Source organism: Poecilia latipinna, unplaced genomic scaffold (assembly GCF_001443285.1).
Source record: "Poecilia latipinna isolate Pla-1442-1.1 unplaced genomic scaffold, P_latipinna-1.0 Scaffold2214, whole genome shotgun sequence".
In the NCBI taxonomy this organism is placed as follows: Eukaryota; Metazoa; Chordata; class Actinopteri; order Cyprinodontiformes; family Poeciliidae; genus Poecilia; species Poecilia latipinna.
In genome coordinates, this window is record NW_015114830.1 from 87,359 (window position 1) to 103,934 (window position 16,576).

At 42.3% G+C, this 16,576-nt stretch overlaps 1 protein-coding gene across 3 annotated transcripts in view; it reads right to left on the reverse strand.

Moving 5' to 3' along the window:
• tncb (tenascin Cb) overlaps positions 1-16,323 on the reverse strand; it is a 51,424-nt gene extending 35,101 nt beyond the window's left edge. For all 3 annotated transcript variants that reach the window (XM_015017979.1, XM_015017978.1, XM_015017977.1), the window contains exons 1-8: positions 15,750-16,323; positions 11,767-13,359; positions 8,473-8,736; positions 8,277-8,392; positions 7,657-7,810; positions 2,911-3,180; positions 1,581-1,766; positions 32-121 (exon numbers count right to left, since the gene is read on the reverse strand). In XM_015017979.1, the coding sequence (XP_014873465.1) occupies positions 32-121; positions 1,581-1,766; positions 2,911-3,180; positions 7,657-7,810; positions 8,277-8,392; positions 8,473-8,736; positions 11,767-13,359; positions 15,750-16,248 (3,172 nt within the window). In that variant the 5' untranslated portion in view covers positions 16,249-16,323. The remainder of the gene's footprint in view (positions 1-31; positions 122-1,580; positions 1,767-2,910; positions 3,181-7,656; positions 7,811-8,276; positions 8,393-8,472; positions 8,737-11,766; positions 13,360-15,749) is intronic.
• Between the last annotated feature and the right edge of the window lie 253 nt (positions 16,324-16,576).

Here is a 16,576-nt window from a genome sequence, read left to right on the forward strand (position 1 = left end):
ATTGTTGAAGGTCTCGGTGGAAACATCTGACCTGTGACTGCGTTGGTGGTGGTGGGCAGACTTTCCCTCTCATCTGTCACCGCGGTTACTCCCATCCCGTACTCCGTCCCCGGTCTCAGGCCTGCAGAACACCAGGAACATGCAAACTATGAAAAAGCCCCTCTCCTGTTTTGTGGAGGTGTCAACAAATGAACTGAGGGAGTGTCTATAGTCAAGTGGCCAGCTGTTGCAGCTAATGGCTGCGGGGCCACAAAAACGCTCTCTTGTGGCTTGATTGCACAATAGATTGGTGCCTAATTGCGTTTCATGGTATGCTTGTGTTCACTGTGGAACATTGGTGTTGTATTTGCATTGATGGATCTATAGAGCCCTTGTTGCAGAGCAGGAACACTTGCTGCAGTGATGCAGCGGGCTCTGGGGGCTGTTTGGTCTTTACAATCAGCTCCTCTCTCACACTGATCGCTCCTAATTCCTTTATTAACTCCCACAGAGGTCACAGCGCGCAGGGCTTTCCTGCATGAAATTACACCTAAAGCCCAGGAAGCTCATTATCAATAAAATCACGAGCGTGAAGGCAATTACAGATAATAAGTGTGTGAAAGAAGTGCTGAGGTGTGTGTGGACACAAGGGGGTTGGGGGTGGGTGTCAGCTGAATGAACACAGTGCTGTATTTTCATTGGACAGGCCATCCAAGGACAAAGAAGTGGGTCAAACAAAGACTCAACTGGTTTATTTTAGAAGCTTTTTTTTTTTCTTTCCTTGTTTGTTTCTAGTGTTGTGTAGCCATGCTGTACTGGAGAACTGCAGAAGAAAACAACCAGCCACAGAAACACATCAATGCATGGCTGGATGTGGTCGCCGCTGCAGCAGGAGGAAAAACCAATCCCTGCCTTCAACAAGAGCATTCTCACAGTCTGCTTCCTCATTCAGGACCAAAAGAAAGCAAAGCACCCACCGCTGATGGTTTTTTTTTTATTTATTTATTTATTTATTTTTTTTTTTTACACAAAACAAAGTGTTACTGAGTCCAGGCAAACATTTAACAAGACAAAAGAAAGGAAACTGAGTTTTGGAAAATGAACTGGGTGAAAATCCTGCTGACCATTTTGAAAAAGTCCCCAAAACTCCTTCATTTTCAAATTAAGCCATTTAGTTTCTGCTATAACTGCAAACTACATGTTCAGTTCTTAGTCATTTACAAGAGAAAATACTAAAATGAATTTATTCTATCAAAGGAAGGGAGGGAGGGAGGAATGAAGGAAGGAAGGAAGGTGTAGTCTTCACATATAGTAAAAAAGGATCATACCAGTTGATGAAATGATTGAAATTATTTACTCCTACTTTAACTGTTATATGCCAGTGAAAGGTATTTAAAAGGTAAATTATTTGTGAAATAAATAATCTTTATTATAATTTCGTTAAATGCAGGTTCTCATATTTTGCATGGCAGAAGGTAAGGATCAGGACTGCTCCAACTCTGTTCTGGCGCTTTAATTCATCACCATGCTTTTTACATTTAACATCTGCCTGCTGACGGTAGCTTGGACACGTGTGTGTTGGTGTGTGTAGTCTGTCGTACCGGTGATTTTGGCCTGGGTGGAGTCCCTGGCTCCGGGCGGGAAGAGCAGTTCTCCGTGGTCGCCTCCAGACAGCGGGCCGTACTTGATGCGGTACTGGTCCACCTGAGCCTTACTGTTTCTCCACTCCAGAGTGATGCTCTCGTCTGTTATTTCCACCGTCTGAAGGTCTCTGGGAGCGTCCAGGTCTACGGCACAGAGACAGACATAAGGCAAATAAATATTATTTAAACCATTTGTTTGAATGAGATTTAACCTTCTGCTCCAGATGATCAAAGAATCAGGAAGAAAAATCTAGACAACTTAAATGTAGGAGTTGGACATATAGATGAAAAAATGCCATGTATGACAAAAGCCTGACCTCTGAACAATGAATTTATAGTCTCTTATATCTCACTGTAAGCAATTTTATTTCAGAAAACACCACTTTGCCTTCAATTTAAAACTGTAAATGTGGCAGCAAAGTTGCCTTAGTCTTGGTGTGACAAAGACAAAATGAAAAGGTCTAATAAATTGGTGTGCAGATTGATATGAACACAACACATTATGAGAAACAATTAAGGCAAAAACATGCCTCCATTTGACAGGATGCATGCTGGGCCAATTGGTGGCGCTGCAGCTCTGTCTGCTACAGAATGATACAAAAACACTGTTCATGCATGATGAAGTCATGTGACGCAAAGCAACAGCAATACTGCTCTTAGCATAAACACAACACTAATAGCACAATGTTGATTTGTGAGAGAGAGGCGAATGTCGATGACACAGATGGAGCATGTGCTCACTGAAACATTAAATCTGCATTTTGGTGATTTGTCCACCTGAATTTGAAAGGCCAGAACTGATCAAAGACGATCAGAACACCAGATCCGTGTGGACACACTGCCTGGACGGAAACATACCTTTGCAGACATTCCTGATCTCATCTCTATGTGGACGGGGTCTGAGTTTGTAACATTAGCCAAACAAGGTCTAGTTCCAGAGTGAAGTTCTGAGCTTAATAGGGACAAACTGATTCTTAATCTGGACAAGAAGATGTTTGTTGATTCCCACTGTTGGAAAGGAACGATCAGTTAATTAAAAAAAATGTCATAATTACCGAACAAAGCCTTTATAAAATCTATAGATTAATATTATTCTGCTGCAGCCACCAGGAAGTCAACAGGAGACAGGTCCAGCAGGGGCTTATACTAGCAGGGGGAACTGAATCAAAGTTCAAAGATTACATGCATCCATTCTCATAAATACAGCAACAGGAACATCTTGTGTGGTCCCCAAATCCCTGGGCGCCTAATGAAAGCTGTGAAAGGAAGAAGATTCCAGGAGTCTTACCTGTAAGGAAGGAGTCATACACCGGTATGCTGCTCTGCTCCCCCCTCTTTGCCGTCAGAGACACCTCGTACCGCGTATCAGGGCTGAGGCCAGCCAGGTGGTACTGTGTGTCAGCAGATGACAGCTCCACCACGTTACGATCTGCTGGGTTCAGGCTGGGCCCGAAGGAGACGCTGACCCCGTCCACGTGTGCCACCGGATGGAACCAGGTGACCAGCGCCGTGGTGTCCGTCACATCTCGCACATCCACCTGGCCGGGAGCATCGATCACTGGAAGGACAGGTGAAGGAGGAGTCGTTGTAAAACCAATCAGGCAAAAAGAGGGGCAGGATTATGCGTTTTCCAGGCACATAGAGCCATTGTACAGTACAATGAAGAAAGTATGTTAGCTTTACTTGGTAAAAAAAAAAAAAGTTGTATATATCAAATATGTCATAAAGAAAATGTTACTTTGTAAAATAATGGCTTGTAGTCGAGTCAGTGCAGCAACATAGATGCTCTCAATGAGGCAGATTGCTTGAATTTTCTGAGAGTCTGAATATAATTTACGTATAAAATCCCAGCTCCATGAAGGTTGACTTTTCACTGGTGCTTGAATTGATTTGTCACACACAAACATGTTAAAGAAAGTAAACTCTCTGTAAAGGGTTGATAAAATGTGGTCTTCATGTGAGTCTAGCACAGAGTTGGCTACCAACATGGCTGCAGGGTGTCCTTGGGGTGTCAGGGTTGTGTTCTCCTGGAAGGGTGGTGTCCCTCTGAGTGTGTCTGCATGAATGAATGGTGCCTCCCACAGATGGTGAGGGGAGAGCGGAGAATTGACATTCTTTAAACCATGAAACCCCCCAAGCTAGAAAAACAGGAGACTTTAATAGACCCCGTGTGTCCCAGAGGACTCAGAGCATCATCAGCCAGGTAGAGATGACAAATATGTAGAAGCAAATGCAGGACACAGTGACGAGATCCTAACTGAATCCATGCATCCATCCATCCAGCCAGTCAGCCATGACACTCTTAACTCCATCACAACTATTTGAGGATGCGGATGTCCAAAGAATTCCCAGGTCATAGAAAATCCCTAAACTGAGTTCTAGGTTTGCTCTGGAGTCGTTTTCAGATGTCCAAATCAGCTGGTCTACCTCCTCTAGATGGAGAAAAGTTGTGTTCCTGCTGAGAGATGTCTAATGTTGATGACTGTCCTAAACTCACTCTACGGAGAAAGCTCAGTTCAGCAGTTTGTTCCTGAAATCTTGTTCGTTTGATCAGAGGAGCGAGGTAGTTCAGAGGTTTGCTTTTTAGCTCAGTTCTTATTGGGCCATGACTGATTTTAGCAGCACCTTCACCATTGCTGATGAAATCTTGAACATTCTGCCAATACCTTTGAATGATAAAAGATCTTAGATTCCTCTCTGACTCAGGTACCCTCCACTTGAGACAGAGCTGACACTGAAACAGCTGGAACAGTTCTGCCGCCAATGAAGATTCTGGCCTGACACATTATGACACATATTGACATAACCACATCATGAATAAGCAAAGCATATATGAGACCATGAGGTCAACAGAGCAGACACCCTACACTCCAAACTGCTCTCCATGATCATCTGAACCAGGATCAGTGACACAAGGCGGACCTGTGCCCAGAAGGAGTATGGCACCAGGAATGCAAGCTGACACAACTCTTACTTTGATGATACAGACAAAAGCATGGTCTCTAAAAGTAATCCACAGCGTGCCATAGAGGTTGGGGAAGGTCGCCGATTTCCAAAACAATAGAGTGGACCCATGCCAAGAAGATCTGAGCTTCACACAGAGAACAGAGACTGATTTCTAACTTCTTAATGCACTGCGTTAAGGAGATCCCTCCTCCATGAAGGACTGCAACCGCTAAGAAACGCAGAATCCTAATAAATCTAATCACTCTGCTGTCCTCATGATGAGGATGCTCAGGGTTGTACATAATTTAATGTTTACTGGTTTTCTCAATTGTTTATTGTGCATTTCTGTGTTTTTGTTTTGTAAAGCACTTTGAACTGCCTCATTGCTGAAATGAGCTTTACAAATGAACTTGATTGAATTGATTGATTGATCATTTTCTTGATGTTCTAGAGAATCCTTCTTTGCACCATCATCTCCAGAGGTTCCAGCGTCGTCCCCTCACCACAACCACAACTTCATTTTCAGGTCGTGGAGCTTTTTAAGGTCCCTGGCTCAGATCCTGCTGCCCCAACAGATTTATACAAGATGCTGCAAACACTGAAGGACTTTAGCTTCCTCAAATAGTCCAGTCTGCTTTCATTTAATCCCATGTTGTGAAATGTGCTGCATCTGCATAGATTTTTTCTGTGGGTTCGCTTGTGTACGACGAGAACAAGGGGAGAAATAATAAACGTGTTGCAAGCTGACCGTTATTCATCAGTAAAAATAAATATATTCAGGTTGAGGTTGTTTTCTTGCTCTCTTACAGAGAGGTCATAGTATTGATCTCCAGCTCTGAGTTTCCTAAAGTTTAAGGATTTATAAAGTAAACAAGTGGAGGGAGTATGTCATTACTTGTCAACAAGGACTGGAAATCCATATCAGCCTTTTCGCCTCTGGTAAATCATAGCTTTGCAGAAATCTCTAATGAGCCAATCAGTCAGGCCTGACATGAACACTTCTCTGCTTTCACTGACTGCAAGATGGATGAGCCAGGTAAAGAAACTAATGAGCCTGTATCTAAAGGTGAAAGCTTGGTTTGACCATTACGTTTGAACTTAAATAAATCTTTTATTTTATAAAACCTCTGTGTGAAGAAAGAAAAGCGTCCTTCTCCTTGTGTTTACTGCACTGGGTTCAAATGTTGAAAGTGAAGCAAAGATTTATTCTAGTCCTTATATCAGGTTGATAGAATACACGGTTAGGGTTTGAATTTACAATTATTTGATATCAATCTTTCAATTTCTGTGGAGTTACAGAGTGTATAGCTTTGTCACCCAGAATCCATCAGTTTGTTTTTATGACCTGCATCTATACGTGTGAAGGGAGCAAAAACACACTTGATTATGGACATGAATCAAAAGTGATAAGGCTCAACAGAAGGGTGGTCAGAAACACACGGCTCCTCAGGTCGGTTACCTTTATCTCATCTCATATTTCCTTTGTGTTCCGGCTTACCTGAAGGTAAACACATTACTCAAAAACAACAGGGAGGATATCTGATTTCTGTTTTATATTTTATCAGATGTGACGACCCGCTCTCAGAGGGAAACAACAAGTAGCTGCCTCAGCACAGCTCTGATGGAAAAACAAAACACCAAGGAGAAAAAAGTTCCAGAGTGGTAACCAGAACGCACATTTTCTAACGAGACGACTGACGAACCAGTCGTGGACGCTAAACAACAGAAGTAGGTTCATTGTTGCAATGAATAGTTCAGGATATGATTTGATAAGGGACACTGTGCCTTGCAAGAGAATTCAAACTCCTTGAACTTATGATGGGATAAAAACTATTTTTAACACTTTTACTCACAAACAACAGGGAGGATATCTGATTCCTGTTTTATAGTTAATCAGATGTGACGACCTTTTAACAGATGGAGATCTGTAAAAGTGTAGCCTGCTTATGTTTTCAGTCAGTTCTATGTAGAACCACGTTTTGCAACAAATGCAGTTACATGTTATTGGGGGTATGTTTCACCCAGCTTTGACTGGACCATTCCACTGCAAAAACAGAAAATCTTACCAAGTAATTGTTATGTTCTGTGTTTTCTGTGTAGTTATTTTTGAGGTTTTCTGTGGTTGTTCCTGTTCCTGTCCTGTCTTCCCTGTTGATTGCTTCTTAGGTGTGTCTAGTTACCTGATTACCCTCCCTGTGTATTTAAGCCCACCTGTTGTCTTTGTCTCTTGTCGGGTCCTTGTCTACTGTCGTCGAATGTCATTTGTCGTTTGTCTGCCTGCCATCACAGTCGTACTGTAAAGTCCTGTGTTGGTTAGCTCTCTTATTCAGTCCTCAGTTTTTCAGTTACTACCGGTAATTAGCTGTGCGCTAACTCTTTGCTGTGCCACCTGTGTTGAGCTCTCTTATTAAATCATCATCATCGTCATCACCATCATCTGGGTCTCCGCGTTTGTTCTCACCAAACCACACTACAGATCATGACAGTAATTTTGGCCTACCTTCTACTGAAAATATCTTAGTGAGTAAGTAAGACAAACTAACTTAAAAGCAACTTTTTCGCAAGATATACAAGCTTGTTTTAAGTAGATATTTCTTTAATATTGATGAAAAAGTATTAGTTCCACTGGCAGATAAATTAATGTATAACTAGGGGAAAATCTCTTGTTATAAATGAAATATTCAGGCAACAGAACTATTACTTTTTCACCATTATTAAGGAATTATTTACTTAAAAAAAGCTCCTATTTCTTTGTTGAAAAGTTACTTGTAAGTTAGTTTTGTCTAATTTATACTGAACTAAGATATTTGCACAAGAAACTAAACCAAAAATAGTTGGTAAGATTTTGTGTTTTTGCAGTGTATAGAATGACCACTGAACATCTTGGTGTATGAGAGCACACTGTTATCACATTGGAGGAGATTTTCTATCTAATGAAGATATTTCTTTCCTGAACACTGTCTCTTATGCAGAACAAATCAATACAAAATATACATTCAAGTGGGAGGCTTTTGAAGAACTTATTATGTGTTGACCACTGTGTCATGTCCAGTCAGCATCGGTGTGCAGCAAGGCTGCATGAACTCACTTGTGACGATGTTCTTCGAGGCAGGCGGCCCACGTTTTTTGTTCTTCACCACCTCCAGTTTGACCTCGTACTCCTGGCCTGGACCCAGACCCGACTGCTCGAAGGTGGTCTCCGGCCGGCCCAGAGAGTTGAGAATCTCACCGTCCTCCTCTTTCTGCCAACAGCAAAAAAAAGAGAAAAAAAATCAGTCCTCAAAGAGTAGTTCTGGCATAAAGTATGCAGAGACGGGTATAAAAGCAGACATAAAGACGTTCTTAGTGGTGTTTGGACTGGAACAGAGGCAGGGAGTTTCTCTAGTTGAATGTGGCTTTGTGCAGATCCCAGTAGCTCCCTTTGGAACAGTTTCACTCAGAAAGTCCTCAGCCTCCAACGCTTGTACAATGATTGGATCTGTCAGGCCTTGCTAATAACTTTAACTGCTGTGTTTCACCCTCTGGTTTGGCTAGGTCATTTTCCATTGGGTTCTCAACATAATGTATGCAGCATGCTCTAATGGGAGGTGGGGGTTGAAGTCAGGGTTTTACAGCAGGTCAGGCCATATCGGGTTTCGGCTGGAAGAGAATGTGTGTAATTACCAAAACCGCAGCAGGTTCCTTTCATTGGGAACTTAGAAGACTCACTGTGTTTCTGAAGATGAGGTTCCAACCATCAAATGGGATATCCAGGGGGTCCCACTGCACTTCCACTGACGTCTCTCGAACTGACTTAAACTTAAGACCCTCGGGCTTGGGGAGATCTGAACATGACAAAAACTCTTAACGCACCCATATCTTCTGAGGTGCATTTTGGGAGCCGCCAGGTAGTGCTTTCACTTACGTGTTGCCACGCGAGCGCTGACAGGAACGCTCTTCTTGTTGCTGAGTACAGCATAGACACTGATCAGGTACTCCACACCAGGCTCAAGCTCCCGAATGGTGGCCTCCTTCTGGTCCCCAGGTACCCGCATGTCGAGCTCCAGACCGCCAGGGGCCGTGGGCACGTAGGTGATCAGGTACTCTGTCACTCGCATCTCATTCTCCCAGGATAGGTCCACCGTCTCAGGAGTCACCTCCACAACCGTGAGGTCCTTGGGTGGTGAGACTGTGGAGAAACATGGACGATCAGCAGTGGTGGACAGTAAGGGAGTAGACTTACTGAAGGTCTGTACTTAAGCACATTTTTTGAGTATCTTTACTTGCATATTTATTTTTTGGGGTGGAACTTATGGCTTTCATCGCCACTACTTTTATAGAAAGCTTGCTGTTACTCCTGCCATTAGCTTTGTAGTTCGCTGTTGCTGTTTTTATTTACTGAAATGCAATTGGCCACACACTATGCTCCTTGCAAGAAGGGGAACCAATCACAGTCACCGCTCTGTTTGAATTACATCATCCCACTATCATTCAAACAGAAGTCAGTAATGGAGAACTTTAAACAACTTCTATGTTTAGTACATCATTACGTATAGCTACCAAATGTTGCTATTTGTGGGGAGATAAAATGTCAGTTGTCATTTCATGAATAAATCATGTAGGCAAACAGACACATTCCATCATGTGCTTCAACACTAACCAATAATCTACCCAAAACATGCAAGTCTCTAGAATTTAAGCAGGGTACTTTCTCTTCATCACTGATCTCATGAAGATCAGTAGAAGAAGAGTGGGAGGGGTGGGGGGTCATTCAGAAAACACATCCCTCTTTTCTGAATGACCTCTGCTGTCCTTCCTATTTTGAAGAGTAACGTATAGAAATTAACATCTGTGTCACATTTTTAACCCAGGAAAGCAGGAAGATTAGAAATAAATGGTTTTATATTTCATTCTCAATGTCAGTTCAAGATCTTGTTCTATTTTAACGCTTGTGCGTACGAGAACTGAGGCAAATGATACAAGTGATACAGGTGTGGGGTCGGTTGGACCCCATTTGTAAACACAAGGGTTAAGGCTTTTTACATGTCTCTACTGGGGGTAAAGATTGTGGAGGATTCTGGACATTTCAAGCTTTTATAACTATCTGAATTGTGGACACTGTTGACTGGTAAAAACCTGCAAACTGTTCCCTCCACTCTCATTCCGGGTTTGTTTTCCAGAACCACATTTTATCATTTCACCACATGAACTTGCAAAGCCATTACTGGTCAATCAAAGCCAATGTAAACCAAATCATACATTTACTGCATAGCTGGTCATATGAGGAAATCAACTCCAAAGTCCTGAGCTGACAGCTTCATTACTGAGACAGATTTTAACTGAATGCTTTATGTTGGATCTTGGACAGATTAACTTGTGCAGTCAAATGAAAACTTTTCTGCTCTGATTTGCCAATGTAAGTCAAGCAACTATATTAAATTGGATTTCATCCAAACAGTGTGGAGTCCACTGAGATGACAGTGGTTGTACAATGGCACTGCACAAAACAAAAGAAAGCTGTGTGCACTCTGCTAGAAACCATATAGAGCAGTTAGAGGTTTCATTTGACAGATCAAACAGCAAATGCACAAAAAAATATCCAGTTGATTTGCAGTTTTGTATGTTTCTATAAACAAAGTAACGTTTTTCCTTCTAATACATTTTTTTCTGCAAACAGTTCTTTGTGAATCACAGATATATTTTGTCACATTTCTAAAAATGATACCCAAGTCAATTTTTTGCCAAAAGAGATTATTATTATTATTATTATTATTATTAATAATATTATTTATTTATTTATTTATTTATTTATTTATTTATTTATTTATTTATTTAATTTCCTAAATATCTTTTTTTAAATCACTTTTAAGGAAGATGAGGATGTGTGAATCGTTTTCTTGATTTAACTGCAAGGAGCCAATTATTACTATATTATTACAGCAATGTTATACTACATTATATTTTTATATTTTATTACAACTACTAACTGGAATAGTTATATGTGGAACCACCAACACAAAGAAAACAGCAAAGACTCTTTTGTCCGTTTGATCTGAACAATTGTTTATCAGCGGAATTTGTTGAACAAACTAAAATGCTGAGGAGGATTCTCAAGAACTTTCCTTGCACTCAAAGTACTTACTGTATTCAGACTAGTTGCATGATGATCTCCATCCCACTAGAAAAGAAAAAGTGTCTTTCTCCTGAACTTCAAGTTACCCTGTTTTTGTTGTTGTTGTTGTTGTTTTTTTTTTGTTATTGTTGTTTGTGACTCTCTTCTGTGGAGCCCAAAACAGGCCCTAAATTCAGAAGATGCTCAGACCTAACTATTCTCACTCCAAAACTATCAGCTGAGGTATTGCTCAGTTGATGTATTTTGCTGTAATTTTTCAAAATTTGCCAGTGCGCTTTAGCTTTCAGACGGGCTTAGTTACACTTAATCATAGGATTCATTTCAATACTTCGTGCAGTCCTTCCCCTTCTCTCTCCTCTCCTTCTGGTCTAGCTATGAATAAAGGCCACTAGAAATGCAAAAACATTCAACAAAATAACAAAACCCCATAATATATTATTTTGATTCAAATAATTTCTCCCTTTTGTTGCCACAAATGGTTGTAAACAGATTTCATTGTAAAAATCTATTTCAGTTGAAGTTAGAAAATACAAACTGCAGATTATTTTAAATTCATATGACTCCACTGTTACATTTTATGAAAGGTTTTTCGGTATGAGTGGCCTTTAATGAACAGTAAATTGACAGGAAACAGGATGCAGTGAGTGGGGGAAGACATGTAGCATGTGACCAGAGACCAGAAATCAAACCCACGATACCTCTGTTGAGGACTAGCCACTGTACATGGTCCTCATGTTCTACCTACAAAACAATGTCAACATTTTTGCTACTCTTGTTCCACAAAATTAGTTCTAGCTTTCTCCCAGGAAATTTTTCAATGCTAAATTTCTACTCTAGTAATCAGATTTTAAGGATGAGAATTGTTAACCTACAAAAAGATACAAGTAAAAATGTATGCTTAATATGTGTTAACTATATTTAAAAAATCTCCTTTCTATCCTTCTGACATAGTCTTTTGCTGTTACTGAAAAAATAATGCTACTGTTACTTTAAGGGCTTTTAAGAACTCTGTGTTTGAGAACTGATTGTAAGAGTTTCACAAATGTAAATATTTTTGGAAAGCTACACATCCATGGTCCAGCTTACCTTCAGAGCAGTCCTCTCCAATGAAGCCTTCGTCACAGACACACACTCCATTTTCACAGCGCCCCTGGTGGTGGCAGTCTTCTGGACAGCTCAGCGCAGAGCAGTCCAGCCCCGTGAAACCTTCATAACATACACAGACACCGTCTCTGCAGTGACCTCTCTCTAGGCAGTTCTTAGGGCACGTCTTCTCACTGCAGTCTTCACCAACGAAACCCTGGTGACAAACACACTGACCGTCAACACAGCGGCCTCTGTCGTGGCAATTATTCGGGCACGTCTTCTCACTGCAGTCTTCGCCTGTGAACCCTTCCTGACAAACGCACTGGCCGTCCACACAGCGGCCTCTGTCATGGCAGTTCTTTGGGCACGTCTTCTCACTGCAGTCTTCACCTGTGAACCCTTCCTGACAAATGCACTGGCCGTCTACACAGCGCCCCCTGTCATGGCAGTTCTCAGGGCATGTCTTCTCATGGCAGTCTTCGCCTGTGAAACCCTGGTGGCAAACGCACTGACCGTCTACACAGCGGCCTCTGTTGTGGCAGTTCTTGGGGCACGTCTTCTCACTGCAATCCTCACCAGTGAAACCCTGGTGGCAAACACACTGGCCGTCCACACAGTGACCGCGGTCCAGGCAGTCATTCGGGCAGGTCAGTTCGCTGCAGTCTTTTCCCGTAAAACCCACAAAACACACACATTTTCCGTCTATGCAATCCCCTCTTCCATGGCATTCTTTAGGACATGTCTTGATACTGCAGTCTTCACCTGCAAAGCCTTTCTCACATATGCACTGCCCATCGACACAGCGGCCCTGTTCTTGGCAGTTGTTGGGGCAGGAGAGCTCACTGCAGTCTTCCCCTTCGTATCCTATGTCGCAAATGCATTCTCCATTAATGCACTGACCCCTGTTGCTGCAGTTGTCAAGGCATGAGAGGACTGAGCAATCGTCACCTTCAAAGCCAGGATCACATATGCACTTCCCATTAAAGCAATGGCCTCTCTCATTGCAGTTTTGGGGACACAGAAGCTTTGAGCAGTCCTCTCCACCGTAGTTTATCTCACACTTACATTGGCCGTCCACACACTTGCCATGTTTGCTGCAGTTTTCAGGACAGCTGAGCTCTCCACAGTCATCTCCAGTGAACCCCTCTTCACATTCGCAGGTTCCATTGATGCAGCGTCCTCGGTCGAAGCAGTCGTTGGGACAGATGAGCTCAGAGCAGTCAAAGCCCGTATATGGCTCATCACAAACGCACTCTTCGTCAACACAGCGCCCACGACCCAGGCAGTTGTTAAGGCAGTTAGTCTGAGAACAGTCTTCACCAATGAAGCCTTCTTCACAAAGACAGGACCCTTCAACACAGTGACCGTAGTCGCCACAGTCCAGCAGGCAGAGCTCAACACCACAGTCATCCCCACTGAAGCCTTCAAAGCATTCACATCTCCCATCCACACAGCGACCTTGGTCCTGGCAATCATTGGGGCACTCCGGCTCCGTGCAGTTGTGGCCCTTCCATCCGGGTTCGCAGGAGCAGCTGCAGGTCTCCGTGCTCCAGTTTCCACGTCCGTTACAGAATGGCTTTGTAGACACCTCTCCTAATGGAAAACAAGACGAGTAAAAAGGAAGTTTATTTCAAAGCTATTCAAGTACGTCAGTTGCTCAAACATGACAGCTTGCTGTGGTGAGTTTGCCAGTAGCCTTTGCTGAAACCTGCTCTGGGAAGACTATAATCAAAGACCAGCCAAGGAACAAGAGTCTTAAAACAAAGGCCCGATTCAAATCTGCTGAATTGTTGCTTAAAAGAAAAACCTTCTGTTTTCCCAAGTTACACACACTGGTTGTAAATGTCATGGATGTTTTGATTTTTTTTTTTACTGACAAACAGACCAACTACTTTACAGACTTGTACTTGCAAATACCTCATGATATATCCAAAACACATAAACGAGTGGTGCATAGCTTAGCATCTAGAAATGCATAATCACAAAAACAAATTCATTTACGTTTCCTAGTTGTTGTTTTTTTATGCTTTTTGCATGCTTACTAAAAAAAAATCAAAGTTCAATTATCCATAAAGAAAGAAGACAAAGTACAAACTTAGAACACATTGTAATTTCCACTTTGTTTCATGCTGACATTTTAATGCATTCTGTCCTCTACAGATGCTTCCTGCCAGCTGAACTTCTCTAACTGTTGGCTGCACCTATAGTAAAGCCAACAGCAAATTCTACAGATATCCACATTAACGTCAGGATACAAATTCAGATGACTCCCTTAGGAGAAGATACATCACCAGTAAAAATGGTTATCTGGTTTGGACTTGCAGTTGCTGTTTTTTTATCTCTTCCTTTAACGTCATTTTCTTTCCTACTGGACCATCATTGGTTAGGTTAGGGAAGCGTTTTAGGGCATCAAATACATTTTATTGCTGTCCACATACAGTGCCTCACATTGTTTTATGTGTCCAACAAAAAGTAGTGCATACAGTGCACCAGTACTATCAAAGTATCACAACACTTCACTTTTTCCACATGTTGTTATGCAACAGTCTTATTCCTAATTGTATTAAATGAATCACTTTCCTCACAAATACAGCTTTATGAAATATGGAATTGTTTTGAAAATTTATTAAAAATAAACAAAAACAATTACATTTCCACTAGTATTCCCAGTGTTTGTTGACAAAGCTCAATATTGCGGCGTCATCTCTGATAAGCCTTCAAATGTTTCTACAGCTCAACTGGAGTCTGTCTGTGGTAAATTCAGTTGATTGGACTTGGTTTGGAATGGCATACACCTGTCCATGTAAAGTCAGAGGTCAAACAGCAAGCATTAAATCAGAGGAACTGTCTCTAGACCTCAGAGACAGGACTGTATTGAGGCATACATCTGAGGAAGGATCCAGAAACATTATAATGCAAACATTGCGGCCTCCAACATTGGTCAATGGAAGAAGTTTGGAACCAGCAGGACTCTTCCTAGAGCTGACCGGCCATCTGAACTGAGTGATCGGGGGAGAAGAGACCGAGAACCTGATGGTCACTGTTAGAGCTGCAGGATTCATCTGTGGAGAGAGGATAACCTTCCAGAAGGAAAACCATCTCTGCAGCAATCCACCAATCAGCCTGTATGGTAAGGCGGCCAGATGAAGGCAACTCCTTAATAAAAGGCTCCTGGCAGCAAGTCTGGAGTTTAGGAACAACACCGGAATGATTTCAGACCATCAGGAACATTCTCTGGTCTAATGAGACAGAGATTGAACTCTGTGGTATGACGTTAAGGCATCATGTTTGGAGAAATCCCCATACTCTGCAATGATACCAACACAAAGTGGTGGGATCTATAAAAGCTGGTCAGACAGCTCCAGCATGCAAAGCATTTTTTGCAATGCACAAAATACAATAAATCATGTGTCACCTGCACAACCCACTGGTGCAGCTAGCAGGTGGTGTTGTATACTGTTATGGAACAGTATACAAGTGGAACATTGTTGGATAATGTCATGTTTCTTGCTTTTTTGTTGTTTTATGTTTTCATCTTGTGAAAAACCTTGAATTGTTTTGTTGCTGATATGCGTTAGACACAAACTTGCCTTGCCAACACAAAGCAAAGACTGAAATACACAAATGTACCTGAGCTGTCAGAAAGTATCAGAGCAATGTTACCTTATTCACAGATTATCTACCTGTGAATAAGTTCAACCATTTGCTGGTCCAGGTTGAACTGAAGCTCACAAGTATTTCATTCAGAGCCAGTGGTGCAGAAGTATTTGACAGATTCTTTTGATTAGTCTGATTGTTGGTGCTTTATTGTCCTGTTATTTCAGTTCTAGGGATTTCATCAAACATAATGGACAGTGGAGAGGGACAGGCAGGGGGTCATGTTCGCAGGCAGTCGGGTGGAGTGGGTGGCGTTGTTGCTCTATCACTTAATCTTAATGGCAATCTTTGATCTTGGTTTGAGTATTAGAAAGCTGCAGACGTACCTGTAGCCTGAGCTCCACAACAGCCGGCTCCACTGGTGCACTGCTCCCTCAGACTAGACAGCTCAGACTCCAACATCTCCAGTCTGTTCAGGATGTCTTTGATGTCCGGCAGCTGGTTGTCACAGCCACAGGCTTGTTTGGGGATGTTGATACGGTGAGTGAAAACGATCTGGTTGTCGCCATCGACGGTGTGCTCCATGTGTTCGGTGCTCTGCATGTCCATCGAGGCGCTCTTGTGCTTGACACCGCCCCCTCCAGGCGAGTCGAGGTCCACAGAGCAGAGGGAGGTGGAGGGGACGTTGATGTTGTAGACGTGGTTGAACACCACAGGCTGGTCGGGATGAGGGAGAGTCAGGTTCTCTTGGGTTTTCTTGGGCATCAGGGTCTCCCTCCGGTGGCGGATGACCGTCTTGACCAGGCCGGCGGTGGAGAGTTGGATCAGTACAGCTGTGGTGAGGCAGCTGAAGAGGAAACCATTCGTCCCCATGGTGACACCCATAGACTGCAGTCTCAGAGAAGGTAGCAGATGAGTGTAAAAGGGTGGCTGTGCACTGCTTTTAGATCTGTAGAAAAACAGGACAAACACATGGAGACATTACTTTTAGCAAGCAGATAACTTTGCAGCAGCAACACTGCTCAAAAGTTTCCATGCACTCATAATGGCAATGAATGCATTTTAATGATGTATTTGAATCATCCAATTTTATGGTAGAATGACTATTCAAGGGGCAGCATTATGTTTTTTCCAGACACATAACGCCATTTTATAGCACAACCAAGTAAATACCCAGATAGCACATGATGTTAAATCAACGTTGAAAAATAGT